Genomic DNA, 23,396 nt, shown 5'->3' on the forward strand with positions numbered 1-23,396 from the left:
CTCTCTGGTTGTGTCCCTGACATGTTGATGCATGAGGTTTTCAAGTACCACATCCATCATCTTGGCTCTCCATGTTTCGGGACCCCCATGTGGCTCCAGGTTTTCCCAGTCGATCTCCCTGTGGTTGAAATCGCCCATTACCAGTAACTTTGCTCTGCTCGAGTGAGCTCTTCTTGCCACCTCAGCCAGTGTGTCCACCATCACCCTGTTGTTTTCTTCATACTCCTCTCTTGGCCTCCTGCAGTTCTGTGGTGGGTTATACATCACTCCAATGACTACTTTATGTTCTCCGGACTGAATTGTACCTACAATGTAGTCTCTTTCTCCAGTCATGTCCATGCCTTCCATTTCCTCAAATCCCCATCGGTGTTTTATGAGCAGTGCAACCCCTCCTCCCCCTCTACTCCTATCTTTCCTCAGGATCTGATATCCCATTGGGAAGATTGTGTCTGTTATTGTCTCAGCGAGTTTTGTTTCTGTGACTGCTATGATGTCTGGGGATTTTTCACTGATTCTTTCGTTCCACTCCTCATGTTTATTCGTTATTCCATCCGCGTTTGTGTACCAAACTTTCAGTTTCTTTTCTATCATTGTGGTCATGCAAGAATATTGGGGTTGGGGGAGCGAGAGCCTTGGTGGGGGGCCTATATGGGGCTGTGGTGTAGGTGGGGTTTGTGATGATGGGGGTGGGGTCAGAATGCCCATAAGGGACAGCTGTTGGGGTGAGGTTTGTGATATGGGGGTTGGTGGCAGAGGGAACAGTGAGTGGGTTGTAGTATAGGTTGCTCAGTTGCGTTGGGAATGTCGTGGTTGGAGTCTTTTGGTGGGAGATTCTGTGGGGTGTGTTTGCCCTTCCTCCTGTGTCTGGGTCCTGCTCATCTTCGTCATTGCCTCTCGTTCCTCCTTGCGTCTCTGTACCCTCTCTTTCAGTGTAGTCCTTTCGTCTTGTGTTCTGTCGCGGTCGAGGTATACTCTCTGGTACCCCTGTTTGTCCCTCAGTCTTGCTTTCTCTTGCAGAATCCTGGTTCGAACTGATTCTTCCTTGAAAATTACTTTGACAGGCCGTATCCTTCCACTCGCAAACCACCCAATTCTCTGAAAATTTGTCACCTGGGTCATATCGCCCTCACCTATTGTTTTCATGATGCCTTCAATCATTTTTTTCTCCTCCTGTTTTATTTCTTCAAAGTTGTCCCCCTTGGCTTCTTGGAGCCCGTACACAAAAACTGACCTTGCCCTGTCCTCCTCCCACTGAGTCTCCATCTGCTTCCTCTGAAGCATTTTATTTCCTTCCATTGACATGTTCTTGCCTTCAGTCCCTGTCATATCTGGAACTTCTATTCTCAGTGAACTGTCTTTCATGACCAGCTGTCCCTTGCTACTGCAGTTGGCTGTTAGAATCTCTGCATATAGCATACCTTCATTGTCTTCGGACCTGTCATTTGATCTTAGTGTACTCCTCGTCTTTTCCCTGGCCCCACGTGGGTCTGATAAGGCCTTCGCGTACGGCATGTCTCCGTTGTTGCTTACCGTCCCCTTGTCTGCGCCTGATGTCACATCTGAATTGTCATTTGTCTCTCTAATCTGTTTCAGGCTTTGCAGTTTCTCTTCTAAGCACTGTATCCTAGCTTCTGCTGCTAAGACCTGTACTTCCCACTTCCTGCACTCCTCAGCTATCCGCTCCTCCATTTTCTTACCAAGCTCTACTATCTTCCTTCCCCACTCTTCCTCCCTTTTTTGGAGCTCTAACTCCCAGTCTTTCCTGCCTGGTTTGTCTACCAGATCTCTGGTTTTCCGTCCTCTAGAGCCACCCATTTTTTTTTTTTTTTTTTTTACCACAGACAGAAGGTTAGAGGAGGGAGAGGGTGCAAGGGGGAGAGAGAAAGGGTAGAAAGAGGGAGAGAGAGGAGAGGGAAAGGGTAGAAAGAGGGAGAGAGAGGAGAGAGTATGGGGGTGAGGGATAAGACCAAGGGTGAGAGAGAGAAATGTGAGGGGGGAGAGAAAGGGTTGAGAGAGGGAGAGAGAGAGAGAGAGAGAGAGAGACAGAGAAAGGAGGGTGAGGGAAAAGGCTATGAGAGAGAGAAATGCAAGGGAGGGGTAGAAATATAGAAAAAGGGAGATTGGGAGAGAAGCCTATAGAGAGAGAGAGAGAGACAGAGAAAGGAGGGTGAGGGAAAAGGCTATGAGAGAGAGAAATGCAAGGGAGGGGTAGAAATATAGAAAAAGGGAGATGGAGAGAGAAGCCTATAGAGAGAGAGAGAGACAGAGAAAGGAGGGTGAGGGAAAAGGCTATGAGAGAGAGAAATGCGAGGGAGGGGTAGAAATATAGAAAAAGGGAGAAGGAGAGAGAAGCCTGTAGAGAGAGAGAGAGAGGGGGGGGGGAGAGAGTGAGAGAGAGAGAGGGAGAGAAAGAAAGAGAGAGAGAAATGTGAGGGGGGAGAGAAAGGGTAGAGAGAAAGAGAGAGAGAGAGAGAGAGAGAGACAGAGAGACAGAGACAGAGAAAGGAGGGTGAGGGAAAAGGCTATGAGAGAGAGAAATGCGAGGGAGGGGTAGAAATATGGAAAAAGGGAGAAGGAGAGAGAAGCCTGTAGAGAGAGAGAGAGAGAGAGAGAGAGAGAGAGGGAGAGTGAGAGAAAGAGAGAGAGGGAGAGAGAGAAAGAAAGAGTAGGGGGAAAGGGAGGGAAAAAGGCTATGAGAGAGAGAAACACGAGGGAGGGGGAGAGAGAAAGATAGGAGGGAGTGAAGGCAAGAGCGGGGGAGGGGAAAGGTCTGTGGGGGAGGGAAAGGTGTGTGGGGGGGTGAGGGGATGCGGTCAAATTCCAAGGATCAGCTGTGTGAATGAGTGGGTGTGTGTACTCACCTAGTTGTGGTTTCAGGGGTCGAGACTCAGCTCCTGTGTATCTTTATGTGTATGCTTCTAAACTGTTGTATTCTGAGCACCTCTGCAAAAACAGTGATAATGTGTGAGTGTGGTGAAAGTGTTGAATGATGATGAAAGTATTTTCTTTTTGGGGATTTTCTTTCTTTTTTGGGTCACCCTGCCTCGGTGGGAGACGGCCGACTTGTTGAAAAAAAAAAAAATGGGAACTATATAGTTACAGTCCAGTCCCCTATCTTTATAGTAAATTTCTGGCTATATAATAATAAGGTTATTGTATTGGATGAGCCAATTGTTGTTGAGAGAGATTCTTAAAACTACACTGGGTTTTGAAACTTAAGCACTTATATTTATTTAAAAGTTTTGTTCAGTCTTGTGTGAAGTTATGGCACCAGTAGGCTAATGTCACATCTTTGCATAATTAATTTTGTATGTGTGAGCATGTTAGAGAGGAGTGAGTGGAGACAAATGGTTTTTGGGACTTGATGAGCTGTTGGATTGTGAACTAGGTAATAATTTGTGAAGGGATTCAGGGGAACCAGTTAGCTGGACTTGAGTCTCAGAGGTGGGAAGTACAATGCTAGCACTTGAAAGGAGAGGTTTGGGATACTTGCTGTTTAGAGGGACATGTAAACTGTTGTATCTGTGCGCCTCTGCAATACAGTGATAGTGTGAATGATGGTGAAAGTTGTTTTCATTTTTTGGGGTCATCCTGCCTCGGTGGGAGACGGCCAGCATGTTAAAAATAAATTATACATGTCTCGTGGAATGCAAAATATTTAGTCATTCATCTGGCCATACTGTATAAATACTTGACAATGCAGCATATGTCATGAGATTCACTTCATAACATTCTGATTATTGTGAGGGTGAGATTTTTTTTTTTTTTATGCACACATTGGTAGCCTATATTTTCATCACTGTGCAGTTACTAACCATCTCCTCTCTTGTGACCAACAATAATTTCCAGGGAAAGTACAAATATGGAGGATATATCGGCTGTGATTGCCTTGCAAAAAAGTGGCCAGTGTGCACACTTATTTCTGCTGAAACACAACTGAAATTTCATTTAGTGCCACGTCTCATCAAACATTTTCATGGCCAGGCAGAGACCCATATTCCAGTCCCTCTTCCCAAGATTGTTATGCCTAAATTAATCTCCCCATGGACTGAAAATGATTACTTGTCAAGATAGGGTAAATCCACCCATCGCAGCATGGGAAGTGAAGGAGAAAAATCCTTAGTTATTGGATCGTGTTCCCCAGGTGTCTCAATCAATCACTTTTCGATGACTTGAAATTTAAAAGCTTTTGTGCCCACAGTAAACCTCTCCTTACATTGTGGCAAAAGGAGAATAAAGTAAAGTTTTGCGAGGAATACTTTGAGTTTGGAGGAGTGGAGGAGAGTTATGTAGTCAGATAAATCAACTTTGACAATGACTGATCATGGTATAGGAAGTGTGTACCATATGCCTCATTTTGACTTACACCTCCCACAGTACACTGCCAAGACTGAAACATCCTGCATCCCTCATGGTGCGGGAGATGTTTCACTTATGAATGTGTTTGGGAATTAGTAATACTACCCAAAAATGTCATAATGAATCATAACAATTATTTGGAGATTTTAATGGACTGTTTACATGATTCCTTGGAAAAGGGCAAAGCAGCACTCTTTATGCAAGACACTGCTCCTTGCCACACTGCCAGAAATGTCAAAATGTGGTTAAATAATTGTGAGGTGCCCTATTTTAATGACTGGTGAGGTAATAATAGCTCCCACCTAAACCCAATAGAAATTTTGTGGTCATGTATGAAATGTCACCTAAGGGACTGTGACACATCATCCATCCTAGAGCTACAAGCATCTGTTAAAGACAAATGGGCTTCATTCTCACCTATCACTCTTCAGAATTTATTTGACAGCATTCTTTGATAGCTTAAAGACTGCCTGAAGCACGAGAGGGCATTTAAGCAAGTATTAACTTCAGTGGTAAGTGTCATATTGCTTCATTTACATAACCTAACTATAAATTTTTTTTTTTTCTGGCATCATGACTATGCACAAACTGTTTATAGTGTTGTATGTAAAAAATAACAATAAAACATGTCACTGCAGGTATGAAAAAATATCAGTGAAAAATGAAACAAGAACCTCTGAGCACCTTTATATGAATGAGGCATGTTGGCCCATGCTAGTTCTTATTTTATATTTTACTAGTATTTTTTATTGTGTTCTATATTTGATATTAATAATACTTTAATGTATAGAGAAAAACTATGGGTCAGCACGATACCACTACCTAAGGTCTGAGGATGGAGGAGGGTGTGCAGACATGCTGGTTGAACTACATTTATTAAGAGGCTATCCCTCAGAAGTGGATCTTTTTCTTACTCAAGCCGTCCTTCAGTAAGTGTTTGTTTTTCTGTTAAATCTAATTTCACGTGGGAGAGCTGAAGACTATTCTGTAGAATATACACTACTTAGGTACATGACCATAAATATCACTCTTGTACTTATATGATTAAATAATTTTTAGGTTTTATATATATTTCGCTTAACATTTTTCAGTTGAGCTATTATGTTTGACCTCAATGAAATTAGAATAGAAAAGTTATGGCTGATATGTTCAGTATTATTGTTTAGTCTCCATTTCTTAAAATTAGTAAATCTCAGTTATAATGCTGATATACTTTTGAGATTTTTTATGATGTGTGTCTGAACCCTATTTTCCCATAGATACTGAAGTTATAATTGTGTTTCCAAACATAATATTCTGTATCTGAATTTATTAATTTTTACAATAAAATTGAAAACAGTGGTTAACACATGAGTTCCCCTTTTGCTTCCCATTCCTTCCTCCTTGTTTTTTTTTCCTCTTATTTCCTTTATCATTCTCTAACATCCTTTCTTATCTTGCATGCCCTTTCTCTAAATCTCCCATTTATGCCTACCATCTCTCTCACTACATCTGGGACACGTTACTACCTCCCTCTTTGCCATTCCCTTCCTCCGATTGTATCTGACAGTACATTTTTCATATACTCATCATCTTGTTGTTATGGTGTCGATAGTAAGTGCCTGGGCATATGACGTAAGAGGGTAGTGGTGAAGGTAATTGCTTGCTTCAGCTGTAGTGTTTGAGGAGTTGTGTCATGAGTAAGCTGAGCTACCACACGTCAACCGTTTATCACATATGAGACGTGGCTGCACCACAACCCAAGAGACCCCCATGAAATACGAATGCATGTGGTGAAAAAATAATGGTAAAAAAATTCTGTTGGAATGTTTGCAGCGTTCATGTCACATGTAGATCAACATTCATAAAAAAATCATTAATTCCAAAGTACCTCAATCGTAATTGCGGATGTTCAGAACTCAGTTGATCATAGGTTGGGAACCTAATGTACCTGTATTATACAGTGGAACCCTGGATATCGGCTGATGCAGATATCGGCCAAATCGGATTTCGGCCTCTTTTTTGGCCGAAATTCTCTCTTAGATTTCAGCCGGCAACTCAGAAATCAGCCATATTGGATGTGTCCACCCGACTGCGTTCATGAGTCAGTCTGGCTGTGTGTCTGAGTGAGTGAGCAACATTCCGCGCATTCATCCAAACATTTCATTATAATCCATTGTTTTTGTGGTAGTTTGAGTGTGACTGCAAAATAAGCCACCATGGGCCCACAGAAATACGTTACATAGTATATAAAAACATGCAATGTTTATATGCGATGTATGTTTAATAATAATCACTCTTGGGCACATTAAATGTCTTATTTTAGGTTAATATAGACTTTTTTTTTTTTTTTTTTCAACAAGTCGGCCGTCTCCCACCAAGGCAGGGTGACATTTTCATTAATCTATGATATTTTCTTCAAATTTATATAAGAAACACGTTACATAGCATATAGCATATAAACATAGCATATAAACATGCAGTGTTATCGGGTGGTGAATCAGGTGGAAAGTAAATGTTATTTTTTCTCTGGTTCAGAGTTAGAGAAAACTGTGAATCTGGTGTCTGGTGCAGTCACTGCCCTTCATACATGTTTGTTTACAATTCTCGGCATGAATTATTCATTACTTCTCCCTTTGTTTATGATGGCATCTAAGGGTAGTTGTTAGAAACGATTAAGCTCAGTGAACATGGTAATAATATGGCTGTGTAGTGTAGCCCAGGGGGGCTACATATGTGTACCTACATCTACCACTGCCTACACTGCCTTCCTACAAATAAATACTGCTCACCTCTTGCCCAATATTAAGACTATGTACAAATATTTTAAGGTAAATAATGAATGTACTGTGGCAGTAAATGACAAAGAAAGGAAGTAACCCTAGAGAGGATTTAGATACCTGAAGTCCTTATGGATTCCCAACTCCCTCTCCCCTCCTTGCCTTCTTCAATACCCCAGCAAGTCTTTTCAATAAATTTATGTAGTGTTCATTTATCATTAAATTTTGTGCTTTATATTTATTTCCTCATTGTTTTCTGTATGTAAAACTATAATTAATCTTTAAAAAATATATTTCTTGTTAATATTTTTGGGTGTCTGGAACAGATTAATTGTATTTACATTAATTCTTACGGGAAATATTACGTCTGTTTTTGGCCTTTTCAGATTTAGACTGACCTTCTGGAACGGATTATGGCCGATAACCGGGGTTCCACTGTATTTCTTTTTCCTTAATGGCCATCTCCGAACAAGGCAGGGTGACCCAAAGAGGGAAACATCCACCATCATTCATTTGATTTCTGTCTTGCCAGAAGTGAGGTGACATTGGGGATATTGTAATCAGATCACCTTCTGATTACAATATCCCCAACCCTCCTTCAGAGTGCAGGCACTGCCCTTCCCACCTTTAGGACTCAAATTCGACTAGCCAGTTTCCCTAAGCCCTTTAGAAATGTTACCTTACTCTCACACCAACAACATGTTCGTTAAAAACCACTCATCTCCATTCACTCTTATCTGGTACTGTATTTTATATAATATTTTAAAAGCAGAGCCACAAAACTGTAGTTTCCTTGTATTGCAGGTACTTATGTCTACAGAAAAAGGTGGCAGCATCAGAGGTATTTGAGACTTATACCAAGAAACATCCAAATATCACTAAGCAGCGTGGACCACCTTTCCTCCTGCCTCTTCTGAACTTTCTTTGGCTACTTCTTTCAACTATTGAAAGGTGGGTTTTTGAACCATACGCATTAACCCTTTCACTGTTGGTGCCATAGTACGTACTATGACAGAATTCTAGCAGCTTCAGATCTAGTGGGAGAAAGCTTGTCTACATGTGAGAGAATGGGTCTGCTGGGTCAGTATGCCAGTATAAAAAAAATCGGGGCACCCACATTTCATTGTGGGAGCATCATTTCAGTAGTCCTTGTATACCATGCCTTGCAGTAAGAATTATCTCACTCCCTGGTGAATTTGGGACTCTTCTCTTCCCAAGTGATAGTTCTAACACAGATTTAAGTGTCAGTGAAGATGAATTTCATGGTTTTGAGGAGTTTGTGACCAAAAGCAATGCTCAGGATACCAGATACAGATAGTGCAAAGGAAAGGCAGCTTGGGTGTTGGGAAATGCATCTTGGATGGTGGGGAAGGCAGTTTGGATGGTGGGGAAGGCAGCTTGGATGGTGGGTGAGTTGGTGTTGGTGGCTGGGAAGATGGTGTGTAAGTAAGTTTATTCAGGTATACACAAATACAGTTACATAGATTATCATACATTGCAGCCTGTGTAAAGAACCTAGGATATCCCAGAAAAGTTAAAGTGACTTATTTCCAGCATGGGTGGTGGGGAAGACAGTGTGAGTGTTGGGGAAAGCAGCATGGGTGGGGGTGGGGGACGGTATGGGTGTGGAAGGCAGCATGGGTTTGTGTAAACAAGTTATGTAAACATTATAATGATGTTTGTGCAGTTATTGTGTTACATACAGTGAGCGGATATACATGTATATACATTATGCATTATATTGGTCTCACAGGTCACAAAAGCTACTTGAAAAAATAAATATTAGAAAAGAAAAGAAAAAATAGAATAAAAGTAAAAACAATATTACTGATTGAGAGGCAGTCGCTGATGTTGCCGCAAGCGGTTCACTTTCTGTCAACTTCATGCCTCTGTATCTTGATAACTAGTGATCGCAGAAACCCGTAACCGGTCCAAACGTATATATACGTTCACTACCCCAGTGCCCCAAATATTTTGAAAAATAAAAAAACTTTTTTTTTTTTTTTTTTTTTAATGAAAATAAAGAGCACATTTTTCTAAGTGTTATAGGATAAAAAAAAATTAGGGTCAGTACTTACAGAGATATGAGGCTGAGAAGTTGGCACTGGATGCTCACATGACAGCAACATCGAGTCCTGCTGCTTGCAGAAATGTTGCCAATATACCTTTTCTATTTTTTCATGTTATTTTATATAATTTTTATGTTCTGATAATTACAATTTATCGTAGTTCTTGTAATTTCATAACCAATCTTTGTTCTGACACTAGTAATAGGTACTGAAATTGTACTCAAATTGTCACAAACACACTGACAGGTGGACATTTACACCTGCAATGTTTTGGATATGTGGAAGTAAAGAAGAAGAAGAAGAAGAAAAGAAGAAGAAAAGAAGAGAAGAAGAAGAAGAAGAAAAGAAGAAGTGAAGAAGAAAAAGAGAAGAAGAAAAGATGAAGAGAAGAAGAAGAAAAGAAGAAGAAAAGAAGAAGAAGAAAAGAAGAAGAGGAGGAGGAGAAGAAGAAGAAGAAGAAAAGAAGAGGAGGAGGAGAAGAAGAAGAAAAGAAGAGAAGAAGAAGAAAAGAAGTAATAATAATAATAATAATAATAATAATAATAATAATAATTTCCCTTGAAGCATAAAAGCAAGCCTCAGTTCACCCCTGACAGCCACTGTGGCCGCTGCCGGCGCCACCACCATTACCACTGTGGCCACAGTTATCACGTCTTCACCTATATATACATCTGTCTTGACCACACCTGTGGTTACATATGTAAGAACATCACCACTAATCATAGATAAACACAAAGCTAGGTGTGGGGTTATAGACTTGGAAGATACTAGAGTGGGAGAGTAAACGGTGGATGCTTTCTGCCGCTGCCGGCGTCGGCATCACTTGCCATATTATGTCCTATTTTTTTCATTCTAGAGTATGTATCATGTTTCTATGTTATTAATATTGTTTGTTATGTCATATTAGATGAATTGTGATAGATAACTAAGCCGTAGAGTTGATATTAGAATTATTTTGTCATGCTTCTTGAGAGGCTGGAACGGATTAATTGCATTTCATTTAATTTAAATGAGGAAAATTGACTCAGCATACGAACAAATCAGGATACGAATACGGTCACAGAATGGATTAAATTCGTAAGCCGAGGTTCCAATGTATATACATTTTTTGACACTGAGAGCAGGATTGTGATAAGGGCTGTCATCAGTGAAAGGGTTAACCCTTTCCGTGTTGGTACCGTACATGTATGACTTGAGAGCCAGGGTCAGTACCGTACTTATATACCAAAATTCTATTTCCTTCAAATCGAGCAGGAGAAAGCTGGTAGACCTGCGTGTGAGAGAATGGGTCTGCATGGTCAGTATGCGCAGTGTAAAAAATACTGCAGCACGCAGTGCATAATGAGAGAAAACTACCGTGTTTTTTATTTAAAATAGTAACCTTGCAGTGTATTTTCATATGGTATTTTCCTGGTCTTGTGTGATAGAATGGAAGATATATTACAGAAATACAGATGATTTTGATTGGTTTCATGATGAAAGGTACCTTGAAATTGAGCTCAAAATAGTGGAAATGTTTGATTTTTGCCAATGTTCAAAAGTAAACAAATCACGCCACACGTCCAATACACATCAACTGGTGAGTCTAATATTATTTCACAAGTGCACTGACATTATTTATACCATTTTTACAATAATGTGGTAGTCTGCATAACAGTAAATCTTCTGTTTTTGTGAGAGTAAAAATTCAAAATGTAAAGCAAGAGGGGCCTGGAGACACGACTAATGAACAGAGAATATGCTATTTTAGTGCCAGGAATATGTCTTGTTTATTCTGGACCCTATTTTGAAAAAAGATTAGGTGATGAAAGATTGAATATCAGATTGGAGGGAGAGAGTATGGAGGAGGTGAACGTATTCAGATATTTGGGAGTGAACGTGTCAGCGGATGGGTCTATGAAAGATGAGGTGAATCATAGAATTGATGAGGGAAAAAGAGTGAGTGGTGCACTTAGGAGTCTGTGGAGACAAAGAACTTTGTCCTTAGAGGCAAAGAGGGGAATGTATGAGAGTATAGTTTTACCAACGCTCTTATATGGGTGTGAAGCGTGGGTGATGAATGTTGCAGCGAGGAGAAGGCTGGAGGCAGTGGAGATGTCATGTCTGAGGGCAATGTGTGGTGTGAATATAATGCAGAGAATTCGTAGTTTGGAAGTTAGGAGGAGGTGCGGGATTACCAAAACTGTTGTCCAGAGGGCTGAGGAAGGGTTGTTGAGGTGGTTCGGACATGTAGAGAGAATGGAGCGAAACAGAATGACTTCAAGAGTGTATCAGTCTGTAGTGGAAGGAAGGCGGGGTAGGGGTCGGCCTAGGAAGGGTTGGAGGGAGGGGGTAAAGGAGGTTTTGTGTGCGAGGGGCTTGGACTTCCAGCAGGCATGCGTGAGCGTGTTTGATAGGAGTGAATGGAGACAAATGGTTTTTAATACTTGACGTGCTGTTGGAGTGTGAGCAAAGTAACATTTATGAAGGGATTCAGGGAAACCGGCAGGCCGGACTTGAGTCCTGGAGATGGGAAGTACAGTGCCTGCACTCTGAAGGAGGGGTGTTAATGTTGCAGTTTAAAAACTGTAGTGTAAAGCACCCTTCTGGCAAGACAGTGATGGAGTGAATGATGGTGAAAGTTTTTTTTTTTCGGGCCACCCTGCCTTGGTGGGAATCGGCCAGTGTGATAATAAAAAAAAAAATAATTTTGAAATTGATATCTTTTGAAGTTTGTGTGAAATTGGCCAAATTGCCAAATTCTGACCACTTTGTTGGGTAGTTGAAATCAGTAAATGGGCGGCTTCTTGTATTCAATCGATAGAACAAATGGAGTTCTGGCGAAATAGCTATGATTTTAGTCGACTGGAACAATATATTTGGCTGAAAATAGAGCTCAAAGTGGGCAATATCACCGATGCATAAATATCGCTGATATCTCTAATTTCACAAGAGCGTAATTTCATAAGTTTTCCATCAAATTTCGTAATTTTGGTGTCATTACCATCAGGAAAAGATTCTCTATCATTGTTTTTTCCGACCTGGAGAGTGAGTTAAGGATCAGGGGTCTTGACCCTCAAAGGGTTCAATAAACAGATAATAATGTGAAAATTTAACTGTGTAAAAATGGAAGCTTGTTCATTGTTTTGCATTCTGGCAGGATTACTGATAGTGACTTAAGTTGAAGTTTGTAAATTTTGCAAACTTCTACATAGTCACTATACACTTATCTTTAGTTTTCTCTGTATTTGTTTGTAGTTTTTTTTTTTTATGTAATATTTTCTTTATACTGTGGAACCTTGGTTTTCCTATGCCCTAGTTGGAGAAAATTCTTGGAGAATATTATCTATAAAATTATTTTTTGTTAATATTTTTGGGTGTCTGGAATGGATTAATTGGCTCCATTCCAAACACCCAAAAATATTAAAAAAAAAAATTACATTTTAAAGAGAATTTTCTCCATCTAGGGCATATGAAAACAGAGTTTCCACTGTAATTTAGGTCTGGTCTGAATCATCAAGTGATGTAACAGATGTACCATATAGCAATAATAAAGATGGTCTTCAGAAACCTGAACAAAGACTCTTTCAAAATGCTTTGTACCACAACTCTGCACAGTAATTTTTTATTGAACATTATCACTGTGGAATTTTTGCCTAGCCAAATACTAGATAAGGCTCTCAAGGTACAGTATGTCTCTAGACTGCCAGAGCTGAGTCAAGAATTAAGAGACATGACCCAACTACTACCTTTTCCATGTGCCTGTTCAGTTAAGCTATGATGGGTGTGGGACACTTATTAGCAGTAGCCTAGCTGACCAGGCGATCAGTGAGGAAACTTGACTTTAAGAGTAGATTGTAAGGGTGGAGAACCCTCAAAATTGGTCACAGGTATGCATGAATTAGATCTCACTTTACTGGAGAAAACATGATTTTAGCATACAAAATGCTCTAGAATATATGATTGATAAAGACAAATGCTTTGAGAGGATTCAGGATAAAGAAACAAATGGAAACTATACACCCAAAATGAACCAGAGATTTTGGAAAGCATTTTATCTAAGAAAGTATAGTAAAGCACTGGAAGGCACTACATTTGATGTGCTGACTACACGAGTTCAAAACTAAACATGATACTGAAATTGTCTGTTTATCAAAAGCTAAGGAGTGGGTCCAAGAACTGAAGGTCGACCCTCACAGAATCAGATAACTCGTTACAAATAAGTAATTACTCATCGGCATGTCTGCTGCCACTTGCTTCGCTTTTACTGTACTTAAAAATGTTTGTCAAATTACCCCCTTTTCCAATAATTATACAGTACAGTGAGTGGTGCACTGAGGAATCTGTGGAAAGAACATTATCCATGGAAGCAAAGAGGGGAATGTGTGAGAGTATAGTTTTCCCAATGCTCTTACATGGGTGTGAAGCATAGATGGTGAATGTTGCAACAAGGAGAAGGCTGGAGGCAGTGGAGATTTCATGTCTGAGGGCAATGTGTAGTGTGAATATAATACAGAGAATCTGTAGTTTGGAAAATAGGAGGAGGTGTGGACTTACCAAAACTATTATCCAGAGGGTTGAAGAGGGGTTGTTGAGGTGGTTCGAACATGTAGAGAAGATGGAACGAAATAAAATGTCTTGGAGAGTGTATAAATCTGTAGTGAACGGAAGGCGGGGTAGGGGTCGGCCTAGGAAAGGTTGGATGGAGGGGGCAAAGGAGGTTTTGTGTGAAAGGGGCTTGGACTTCCAGCAAGCGTATTAGATAGGATCAAATGGAGACAAATGGTTTTTAGGACTTGACATGCTGTCGGAGTGTAAGCACAGTAATACTTATGAAGGGATTCAGGGAAACCAGCAGGCTGGACTTGGGTTCTGGAGATGGGAAGTACAGTGCCTGCACTCTGAAGGAGGGGGTGTTAATGTTGCAGTTTTGTACCTGTAGTTTAGGCACACATCTGGCAAGACAGTGATGGAGTGAATTATGATGATGAAAGTTTTTCTTTTTTGAGCCACCCTGCCTTGGTGGGAAACAGCCAACGTGCTAATAATAAAAAGAATACTATGGTAACTGCTTTCCCTGTCTTTAATCAGTCATTTTTATTTTGCAGTGGAAAGGTGGCCTACTTTACAGTTCTGTGTGAACAGTATCAGCCTAGTTTAAAGAGAGATCCAACTTACCGAGAGTACTTGGATCGCATTGGACAGCTTTTCTTCAATTTACCAGCACCTAGACCCCAGCATGGGCCAGGAAATATATTTGGTAAGGATTAATGCAGTTAGGCATTTATAATGAACTTTGTTACCTTTTTTTTTTTTTGTGGTTAGTCACATGCTTAAATAGTAAAGAGAAAGTGTTTTCTACTTTGAGTAACCGTGTCTGGGAGGGAGATGGCCCTTTAATTAAAAAAATTTGACTTGGGTGTTTCATATCATGCTTTAGATGATGTGTTTTATTTCACTTTATGAAGTACCCCCCCCTTTCCAAATACATACAGTGGAACCTCAAACTTCGAATGTATCGCTTATCGAACTCTTCGAAAATAGAACCCTCTTTTCAAACCAACTTTGTCCCTATTATCGAACTCGTCCCTCTTTTCAAACCGCCAGGTACCGGACCTGTCCAGCAGCCCGCTCTGTCTGCGTCCGCATGCAGGTGCCGTGAGCCAGTCTGATTTTGTTGATGCTTGAGTGAACACTAACCTGCGCTCTCATTCAAACATTTTACGATTATTTCACTGTGTTTAGTGCTTGTGGGACTGTGAAATAAGCTACAATGGGCCCAAAGAAACTTGCTAGTGGTACCCCTGTGGTAAAGAAAGTGAGAGACACCATAGATGTGAAGAAGGAAATAATACAGAAGTGGAATGATGTTGAAGTGGAATGATGTCCAAATGTTTGTGGAGAAGTACCACCCTGAGCAAGCTGAAACAAGCCATCTTTGCAACAAGTTCAGTGACAGAACCATGTCCCATTTTAGGGAAATCTTAAAGAGGCACCAGAAACAGAGGACTGTGGACAGTTATTTTGTGAGACAGTGATCCATTGACACTCAAGCTGGTCCTAGTGGCATTAAAAGACAGAAGGGAAGTAACCCCAGAGAGGGCTTTGATACCCGAAGTCCTTATGGAGGGGGATTCTCCTTCCAAACACTAACCCCAACTCCCTCTCTCCTCCTCCCTATCTTCTAGATACCATCACCAATCTTCAATAAAGATAAATAAAATGTTATTTTATATGTTTATTTGAATTTATTAATACCTAATTGAACACTATATTTGTTGTGTGTATTTAAAACTATAATTAATCTCTATAAAATGTATTTTTTTTTTTGTGAATATTTTTGGGTTTCCGGAACAGATTAATTTTATTTCCATTACTTCTTATGGGAAATATTGCTTCACTTTTCAGATTTAGAACTAACTCCTGGAACGGATTAAGTTCGATATTTGAGGTTCCACTGTATGAGGTATAACTGACTGAATCGAACTTGATTGCCATCCATTCCCCTAATCACTGTATGACCCCTATAGGTTTGGCAACCCCCCCCCCCTTTTTTTTTTATCTCCAGTTGTCTCCCACTGAGGCAGGGTGATCTGAAGAAGAAATGCTTTCACTATCTTTCCAGAGACATCTCTACCCCTCCTTCAGGGTGCAGGAACTGTACTTCCCACCTCCAGGACTTGAGTCTGACTAACCTGTTTCCCTGAATTTCTTCATAAATGTTATCATGCTCACACTCAATTGACTTGTCAAGGCATGAAAATCATTTGCCTTCACTTGAGTGAATTATGGTGAAAGTTTTTATTCTTTTTTAAGTTACCCTACCTTGGTGGGAGATGGCTGGCATGTTAAAAACAATTACCGGTATAATTTGTATATTTATATACAATAGAACCCCTGTATTCACTGATTCGGTATCTGCAGTTTCAGTTATCCATGGTTTACTGTGGCCCAAAAGTACCTCTTAATTTTGACGTGTACTTAGCTCTGTGAAGACCTGTTTGCGCGCTCTCTACGAATTGAAGCAAGATGCCCTCCATCGAGCAACTTTTCCAACAGCTTAAGGAAGAATTGAAGATGGCGAAGTTGGAGATTCGGCGACTGACCGAGGAAAACAAGAAGATTCGTAGTAGTCCTCCTGTTTTGAGTCCTCAGGTCAAGAAGGGAAACTGGTCAGTGGCTGGACAGCAGGGAACGAAGTTGACGATCAAGAAGACGAATGGAAAGGTAGAAACGATGAAGAAGAAAGAGACTGCCGTGGAAACTGTTGTGGAAACATCTAATACATTCTCAGTGCTACCCGACGAATGTGAGTCGACTACTGGGAACATTACACAAATAACCCGCACATAAAAGACAGAAGCTTACGACGACGTTTCGGTCCGACTTGGACCATTGACAAAGTCACACAGTGTGACTTTGTCAATGGTCCAAGTTGGACCGAAACGTCGTCGTAAGCTTCTGTCTTTTATGTGCGGGTTATTTGTGTATCGTTCCAGTCACGGTATTGTGCCTTTTTGTTATTTACTGGGAACATCACGACGAACGACACCAAGGAAGGTAAGAATATTGTTGTTGTTGGGGATAGCCAAGTTAGGTATATGGATAGGGCGTTCTGCTTGAAGGACAGGAGTAGGAGACGGAGAGTTTGCTTTCCTGGGGCTGGGATGGAGGATATTGTTAGCCGTCTGGATGACATCATGAGAGGTAATGGGAGCAATCCTATTATCTGTCTCAGTGCTGGAGGCAACGATGTTGGCAGACGTAGGAGTGAAGACCTGATTAGCAGGTATAGGTCAGCAATAGAAATAATTAGGAGTAAGGGTGGGAACCCTGTCATATGTGGTATTTTGCCAAGGAGAGGAGTTGGAAATGAATGGTTGTCCAGGGCAATTGGTGTCAATTGCTGGCTGGACAAATACTGTAAGGAAAATGCGGTAACATTCATTGACAACTGGGACCTCTTCTATGGCAGAAATGACATGTATGCCAGGGATGGGGTTCACTTATCTAGGTCTGGGGTGGTAGCACTGGCAACTGCAGTGGAGGGAGCAGTTAGGACTTTAAACTAGGAATAGTTAGTGGTATGGGTTTTGGCAGGAAAACAGTGAAGTCCCAGTGTAGTAATATTATGAGTTCTAGGGGAACTAGTAATAAGCAGAACGAGGTAGATATTGAATAGCCAGGGACTTTGGGTGATAAGGACAGTAATAGGTTTAGTAGAAAAACAGAAATGAGCAGGAAGGGTAAAGAGAAAGGAGAGTCTTTCAATGTTTATTATGCTAATTGCCATAGTGCTAGGAATAAGATGGATGAGTTGAGATTAGTTGCTAGTGCAGGTAACATTGATATATTTGCCTTAACTGAGACGTGGTTTAATTCAAAAAGTCGGGACATGCCTGCGGAATGTCATATTCAGGGTTTTAAATTGTTCCAAGTAGATAGAAGTATCGGGAAGGGGGGTGGGGTGGCATTGTATGTCCGAGATCGCTTGAACTGTTGCATAAAAACGGGTATTAAATCTGAAGTAACACATACAGAGTCTGTTTGGATAGAATTTTCAGAGGGGCATGAAAAACTGATTTTAGGAATGATATACCGTCCCCCAAACTTAGATAGGGACCAAGGGAGACTACTATGGGAGGAAATTGTTAAGGCCACAAGGCACGATAATGTAGTAATTCTAGGAGACTTTAACTTTAGTCATATTGATTGGAATTTCTTGACTGGGAATTTAGAATCATACGACTTCTTAGTAGTTCAGGATTGTTTTTTGAAGCAGTTTGTGACAGAACCTACAAGGGGAAATAACCTGCTTGACTTAGTTTTGGCAAACAATGAATCCCTTGTTAATTATTTAGAAATTTCAGAGGAACTGGGTGCTAGCGACCACAAATCAATTACATTTAGCATTGAATGGAAGTACGATAGTAGCGATAACTCAGTAACAGTCCCAGATTTTCGCTTAGCAGATTACGATGGGCTTAGAGAACACTTATCATCTGTTGACTGGTGTAACAAAGTGAGCTATCAATATGACAGTTTTCTGAACACTATACATGCTGCTCAAAGAACGTTTATCCCATATAAAGAAATTAGATCAAATAGAAATGACCCAAAATGGATGAATAATAGGCTCAAATATCTACTAGGGCATAAGAAAGGAATTTATAGGCATATCAAAAGAGGTGAGGGTCATCTTATGAATCAGTATATTGACATTAAGAGGGACATTAAAAAGGGGATAAGAAAAGCTAAAAGGGACTATGAAATTAAAGTTGCTAGGGATTCTAAAACTAACCCAAAAAGTTTTTTCCAGGTCTATAGAACAAAAGTTAGAGATAAGATAGGTCCCCTTAAAAATAACTATGGGCACCTTACTGACAAAGAGAATGAAATGTGCTCGATTTTTAATAATTATTTTCTCTCAGTTTTTACACAGGAAGACACTAACAATATTCCAGTAATTAATTTTTATAGTGGGCTAGAAGAAGATAAATTATGTAACATGACAGTCACTAGTGAAATGGTTGTGAAGCAGATAGACAGACTGAAGCAAAATAAGTCGCCGGGTCCTGATGAGGTTTTTTCAAGGGTTCTTAAGGAATGCAAAATGGAACTCTGTGAACCATTAACTAATATTTTTAATTTATCTCTTCAAACAGGTGTAGTGTCTGATATGTGGAAGATGGCTAATGTAATTCCTATTTTTAAAACAGGGGACAAGTCGTTACCGTCAAATTACTGCCCAATAAGCCTGACCTCAATTGTAGGCAAATTACTAGAGTCAATTATAGCTGAGATTATAAGAAGCCATCTCGATAAGCATAGCTTGATTAATGATACTCAGCATGGATTCACAAGAGGCCGGTCTTGTCTAACTAATTTATTAACTTTCTTCAGTAAAGCTTTTGAGGCTGTTGACCACGATAAAGAATTTGATATTATTTACTTAGATTTTAGTAAGGCTTTTGATAGAGTTCTGCACCATAGACTGTTAAAGAAAGTGGCAGCTCATGGCATTGGGGGAAAAGTGCTCTCGTGGATCGAGTCATGGCTCACTGACAGGAAGCAGAGAGTGTCCATAAATGGGGTTAAATCCGAGTGGGGATCTGTAACAAGTGGCGTTCCACAGGGATCAGTCTTGGGCCCGTTGTTGTTTATAATATATATCAATGATCTTGATGAGGGAATTACTAGTGATATGAGCAAATTCGCCGATGACACAAAGATAGGTAGGATAATTGATTCAAACGTAGCTGTTATGGAACTTCAGGAGGATTTAAACAAACTCTATTCTTGGTCAGAAAAGTGGCAGATGCAGTTCAATGTAGATAAATGCAAGGTTCTGAAGCTTGGGAGTGCCCATAACCCTAGTACTTATAAGTTAAATGATGTAGAACTTAGCCATACAGATTGCGAAAAGGACTTGGGGGTTATGGTGAGCAGCAACCTTAAACCAAGACAGCAATGCCTAAGCGTACGTAATAAGGCAAATAGATTACTGGGATTTATATCAAGAAGTGTAAGCAACAGAAGTCCAGAGGTCATACTGCAGCTTTATACCTCATTAGTAAGGCCTCACCTAGATTATGCAGCTCAGTTCTGGTCTCCATATTACAGAATGGACATAAATTCGTTAGAAAACATTCAGTGTAGGATGACTAAATTAATACATAGCATTAGAAATCTTCCTTATGAAGAAAGATTGAAGACTCTTAAGTTACATTCACTTGTTAGACGAAGAATGAGGGGAGATCTGATCGAAGTGTATAAGTGGAAGATAGGTATTAATAAAATGGATATTAATAAGGTCTTGAGGATGTCTCTCCAAGAGAGAACCCGCAGTAATGGATTTAAATTAGATAAGTTTAGATTTAGAAAGGACATAGGAAAGTATTGGTTTGGAAATAGGGTAGTTGATGAGTGGAACAGTCTACCTAGTTGGGTTATTGAGGCTGGGACTTTGGGTAGTTTCAAATTTAGGTTGGATAAGTACATGAGTGGGAGGGGTTGAATTTGAGTGGGACTTTCACATCAGAGCTTATTTCTTGGGTGGCATTGAAAATTGGGTTGGGCAAATGTTTTGTTAGTGGGATGAATTGTAAAGGACCTGCCTAGTATGGGCCAACGGGCCTCCTGCAGTGTTCCTCCTTTCTTGTGTGTTGTGTTCTTGTGTATAATAATGGCCCCAAAGCACAAAAGTAGAAAAGCTAACAATTCTTCAAGCCTTAGAGAAGCCGTAAAGTGCTTCCCATCAGTGAAAAAGTGATAATTCTCTACTTATTGTGCATAATGTATTAATTAAATTTTATAATAAGTATGTATAGAACTTATATATAGGATTTGCTACTATCCACAGTTTCAGTATCCATGACAGGTCCTTGGAACGTATCCCCTGCGGATACAGGGGTCCTACTGTATTTTAAACTAAATATACAAGTTCATAGATAGTTTTAAGATTTAAATATGCTCCTGTCTTTCTAGGGAATTTGCTTCAGGGGCTGCTTGGAGGAGGTCTTGGAGATGATGATTCTGAAGATGAAGTAACAATGGGTGGCCCATCTTCCTCACAACCCATGGCAGCAGAGGAGCTGGACTAATGTTGTGTTATTGTAGGGCTCTTAGGTGCTTAACTTAATTCTCTTGTGGAGAGGCAGATACACAAACTTTCACCTGTGTGTTAAGCAGATGTGAAAATATGTATTTGAAAGTATGTGTGTTTGTGTGTGTGCTTTTTGTCAGAAAGGGTGTGAGAGTCAGAATGTGTTTGTATATTCATACATATACATTATATATGCACCTTAAATTTTTGTATCATAGCTATAAATACATCTATACTGATCTTGGAACTGATCCTTTCTACCGAAGGGTTTGTTTTGTAAGCAATAGAGTGAGGTCCTTTAATTTCAGTTAGTTAATAGAGGAAATTGATTTGTTCAAAGTTTTCAATATTTATGGAGCAGTTCTTTGTTTAATCTTTTTACAGTCATGCATTTGAATAATGTTTTTACATAGATATTCTTTGTGTGCATATATGTTTTTTGCAGAATTAGAATGAGATTCTTATCTTAGAAAACTTAAGTCTGTAAATAGTGAAAGGTTACTTAGACACCTTAGATTTTGCTACCGAGATCACTGTTGTATAGATTACAAAAACTAATAAAATTAAATGTGTGTATCAAATGTTGATGCAGTTTTGTAATACGTACTATTAAAAGATAAATTAGAAAATTAGATACAGACTGTTTAATGCACTGTCCATATGTTTCTCAATACTAGTAATAATCTGCCTCAGATAGCTATTAGATGAATTTTTGTCCTGTAGATTACTTTTAGGGCAAAATTAAAAGTAAATTTAAAAGTAACCAGTTAGAGATTGAAACACTTGCAAGACATTTTTAATTTCTGTACTAAGAAAGTGCTCTTCTATGCCATATATGCAATATATGTTTTGTCTTTCTCTTAAATTAAGATATGTATGAGGAAAATTGACAAACTTTCAATAATAGAATAAGTGCATTGTTATGTTCAAGTGTGGATGAAAATAAAAATTCAAGTGTAGACTATGGAAAGTGCATTAAAATTTTAATTGATGAGTCAGTCATTGAACACACCTAACTAGTTATCCCTAATTCTACTTTTGAAATGTTGATGGATTTGCTAAGAAAAGTAATTCAGTAGTTTTTCACAGCCAACATTAATTTACTTGTACTTTTTTTGTTTTGTTTTATGTAAATGAATGTAAATTAACAAAGAATCCGTCTCTCTTAATATGTTCTACCGGTGGCTTCTTTTTTGAGGGGAGGTACTGTTAGATTATTTGTTTTATTGGCTTTGTGCCAGATGTTAATATGATGTTTAATACTTGAAAATATTTATAAAAGTTTGTGATAACTGGCATCAGATTTTTTAAGTGTTTCATGATAATAATAATGGTAATAAAACACACATAATGAAGGTAGATGCATTATGTGGATGATGGTGTATCATCACTGTGTAAGCAAGCTCATATGTATTCAGTAATATTCACTGCATTAGTTTGACTCAAAGATTGCAGCATTACATTAGAACTAATTTGCAAAAATAGCTTTTTTTTTTATCTTATTAAAAACAGATGAACTAGTGCAGTATTGAGAGTGGTTAAAATGAACCGAGGCCAAAAATTACACAAATAAGAGTGAATATTGTTATTACCAAGCTATGATACCAGTGTGTGTATTTGGCACTTGTTTGCAAAATACATCTGGTTGTATGATGCAGTTCTTTGCATAAAAGAATGCCTCTCAGATCTTTGTGATACATTGTTCAGTGGTAATTGTGTTGCTACAAGACTAGCAATGCTTCAGACATTACTGATGAACTTTGGTGGATGTTGGATTAGTTTTTGCATGAGTATAAGTGGTTCCTTCTGATTTAAAGTTTCATGTTTTGTCAGTGTGAATAGTCTGTTTTGTGTTTTTAACTTTACATACATTGCTTCTTCCATTTTTGATGAGCTTCTCTAAACATTTGTCTTTTCTTGCCCTCTTTGTTATAGTTTCTTAAATTGTTAATGGAATATTTTTATATTGACCATTAGCCTATATCATTTGATGCATTTGTCTCTTAATAGTATATTGTCTCTTTTTCTCTTGTCCTAATTTTATTGTCATTCCTACTATTAACTATCAGAAATTGTGTGAATAAAATCTGAATTTAAAAAATTAATTTCCATATTTTCATCCTGTTACAAGAAAATTGAAGAGTATACACAAGAAGTAGATTAAGGAGGCTTGAATGTACTTGATGCCAACAATTTTGCTTGAAAAAGGAGATATTGGCTGTTTGGAGTGACATTTTACCTGCCATATCTGGGCATCTCTGCAAAGACAGACCCCTCAAGGAAGGTTCCTTGATGTTGGTGAGGGGCTCTTGATTTAGGGAATTGGATCTGTGCTCCAGTTCCCCGAATTAAGCCTGAATGCCTTCCACATCCCCCCCCCCCCCAGGCGCTGTATAATCCCTCGGGTTTAGCGCTTCCCCCTTGATTATATTATTTATTTTATTGCAAAGACAGCGATTATGTGTGAATGATAGTGAAAGTGTTTCTTTCCTTTTTGGGTCACCCTGCCTCAGTGGGACATGGCTAGTGTGTTAAAAAAAAAAAAAGTGACTAAGATAAGCTAACACCTTTGTGTGCGATTTATACTTTTTATATTGTTACCCAATAAACTACTGGAAAAACTTC

The 23,396-nt window shown here is 39.3% G+C and overlaps 1 protein-coding gene across 1 annotated transcript in view; it reads left to right on the plus strand.

Annotated features, from left to right (window-relative positions):
- The window catches only part of LOC128700871 (Golgi to ER traffic protein 4 homolog), a 64,060-nt gene extending 41,184 nt beyond the window's left edge, over nucleotides 1-22,876 (plus strand). Inside the window, exons 5-8 of the mRNA XM_070087009.1 lie at nucleotides 5,150-5,288; nucleotides 7,923-8,069; nucleotides 14,275-14,426; nucleotides 20,654-22,876. Coding sequence (XP_069943110.1) covers nucleotides 5,150-5,288; nucleotides 7,923-8,069; nucleotides 14,275-14,426; nucleotides 20,654-20,769 — 554 coding nt within the window. The 3' untranslated portion in view covers nucleotides 20,770-22,876. The remainder of the gene's footprint in view (nucleotides 1-5,149; nucleotides 5,289-7,922; nucleotides 8,070-14,274; nucleotides 14,427-20,653) is intronic.
- The last annotated feature ends 520 nt before the right edge of the window (nucleotides 22,877-23,396 follow it).

The sequence above is a fragment of the Cherax quadricarinatus genome, chromosome 20, assembly GCF_038502225.1.
Source record: "Cherax quadricarinatus isolate ZL_2023a chromosome 20, ASM3850222v1, whole genome shotgun sequence".
Classification (NCBI taxonomy): Eukaryota; Metazoa; Arthropoda; class Malacostraca; order Decapoda; family Parastacidae; genus Cherax; species Cherax quadricarinatus.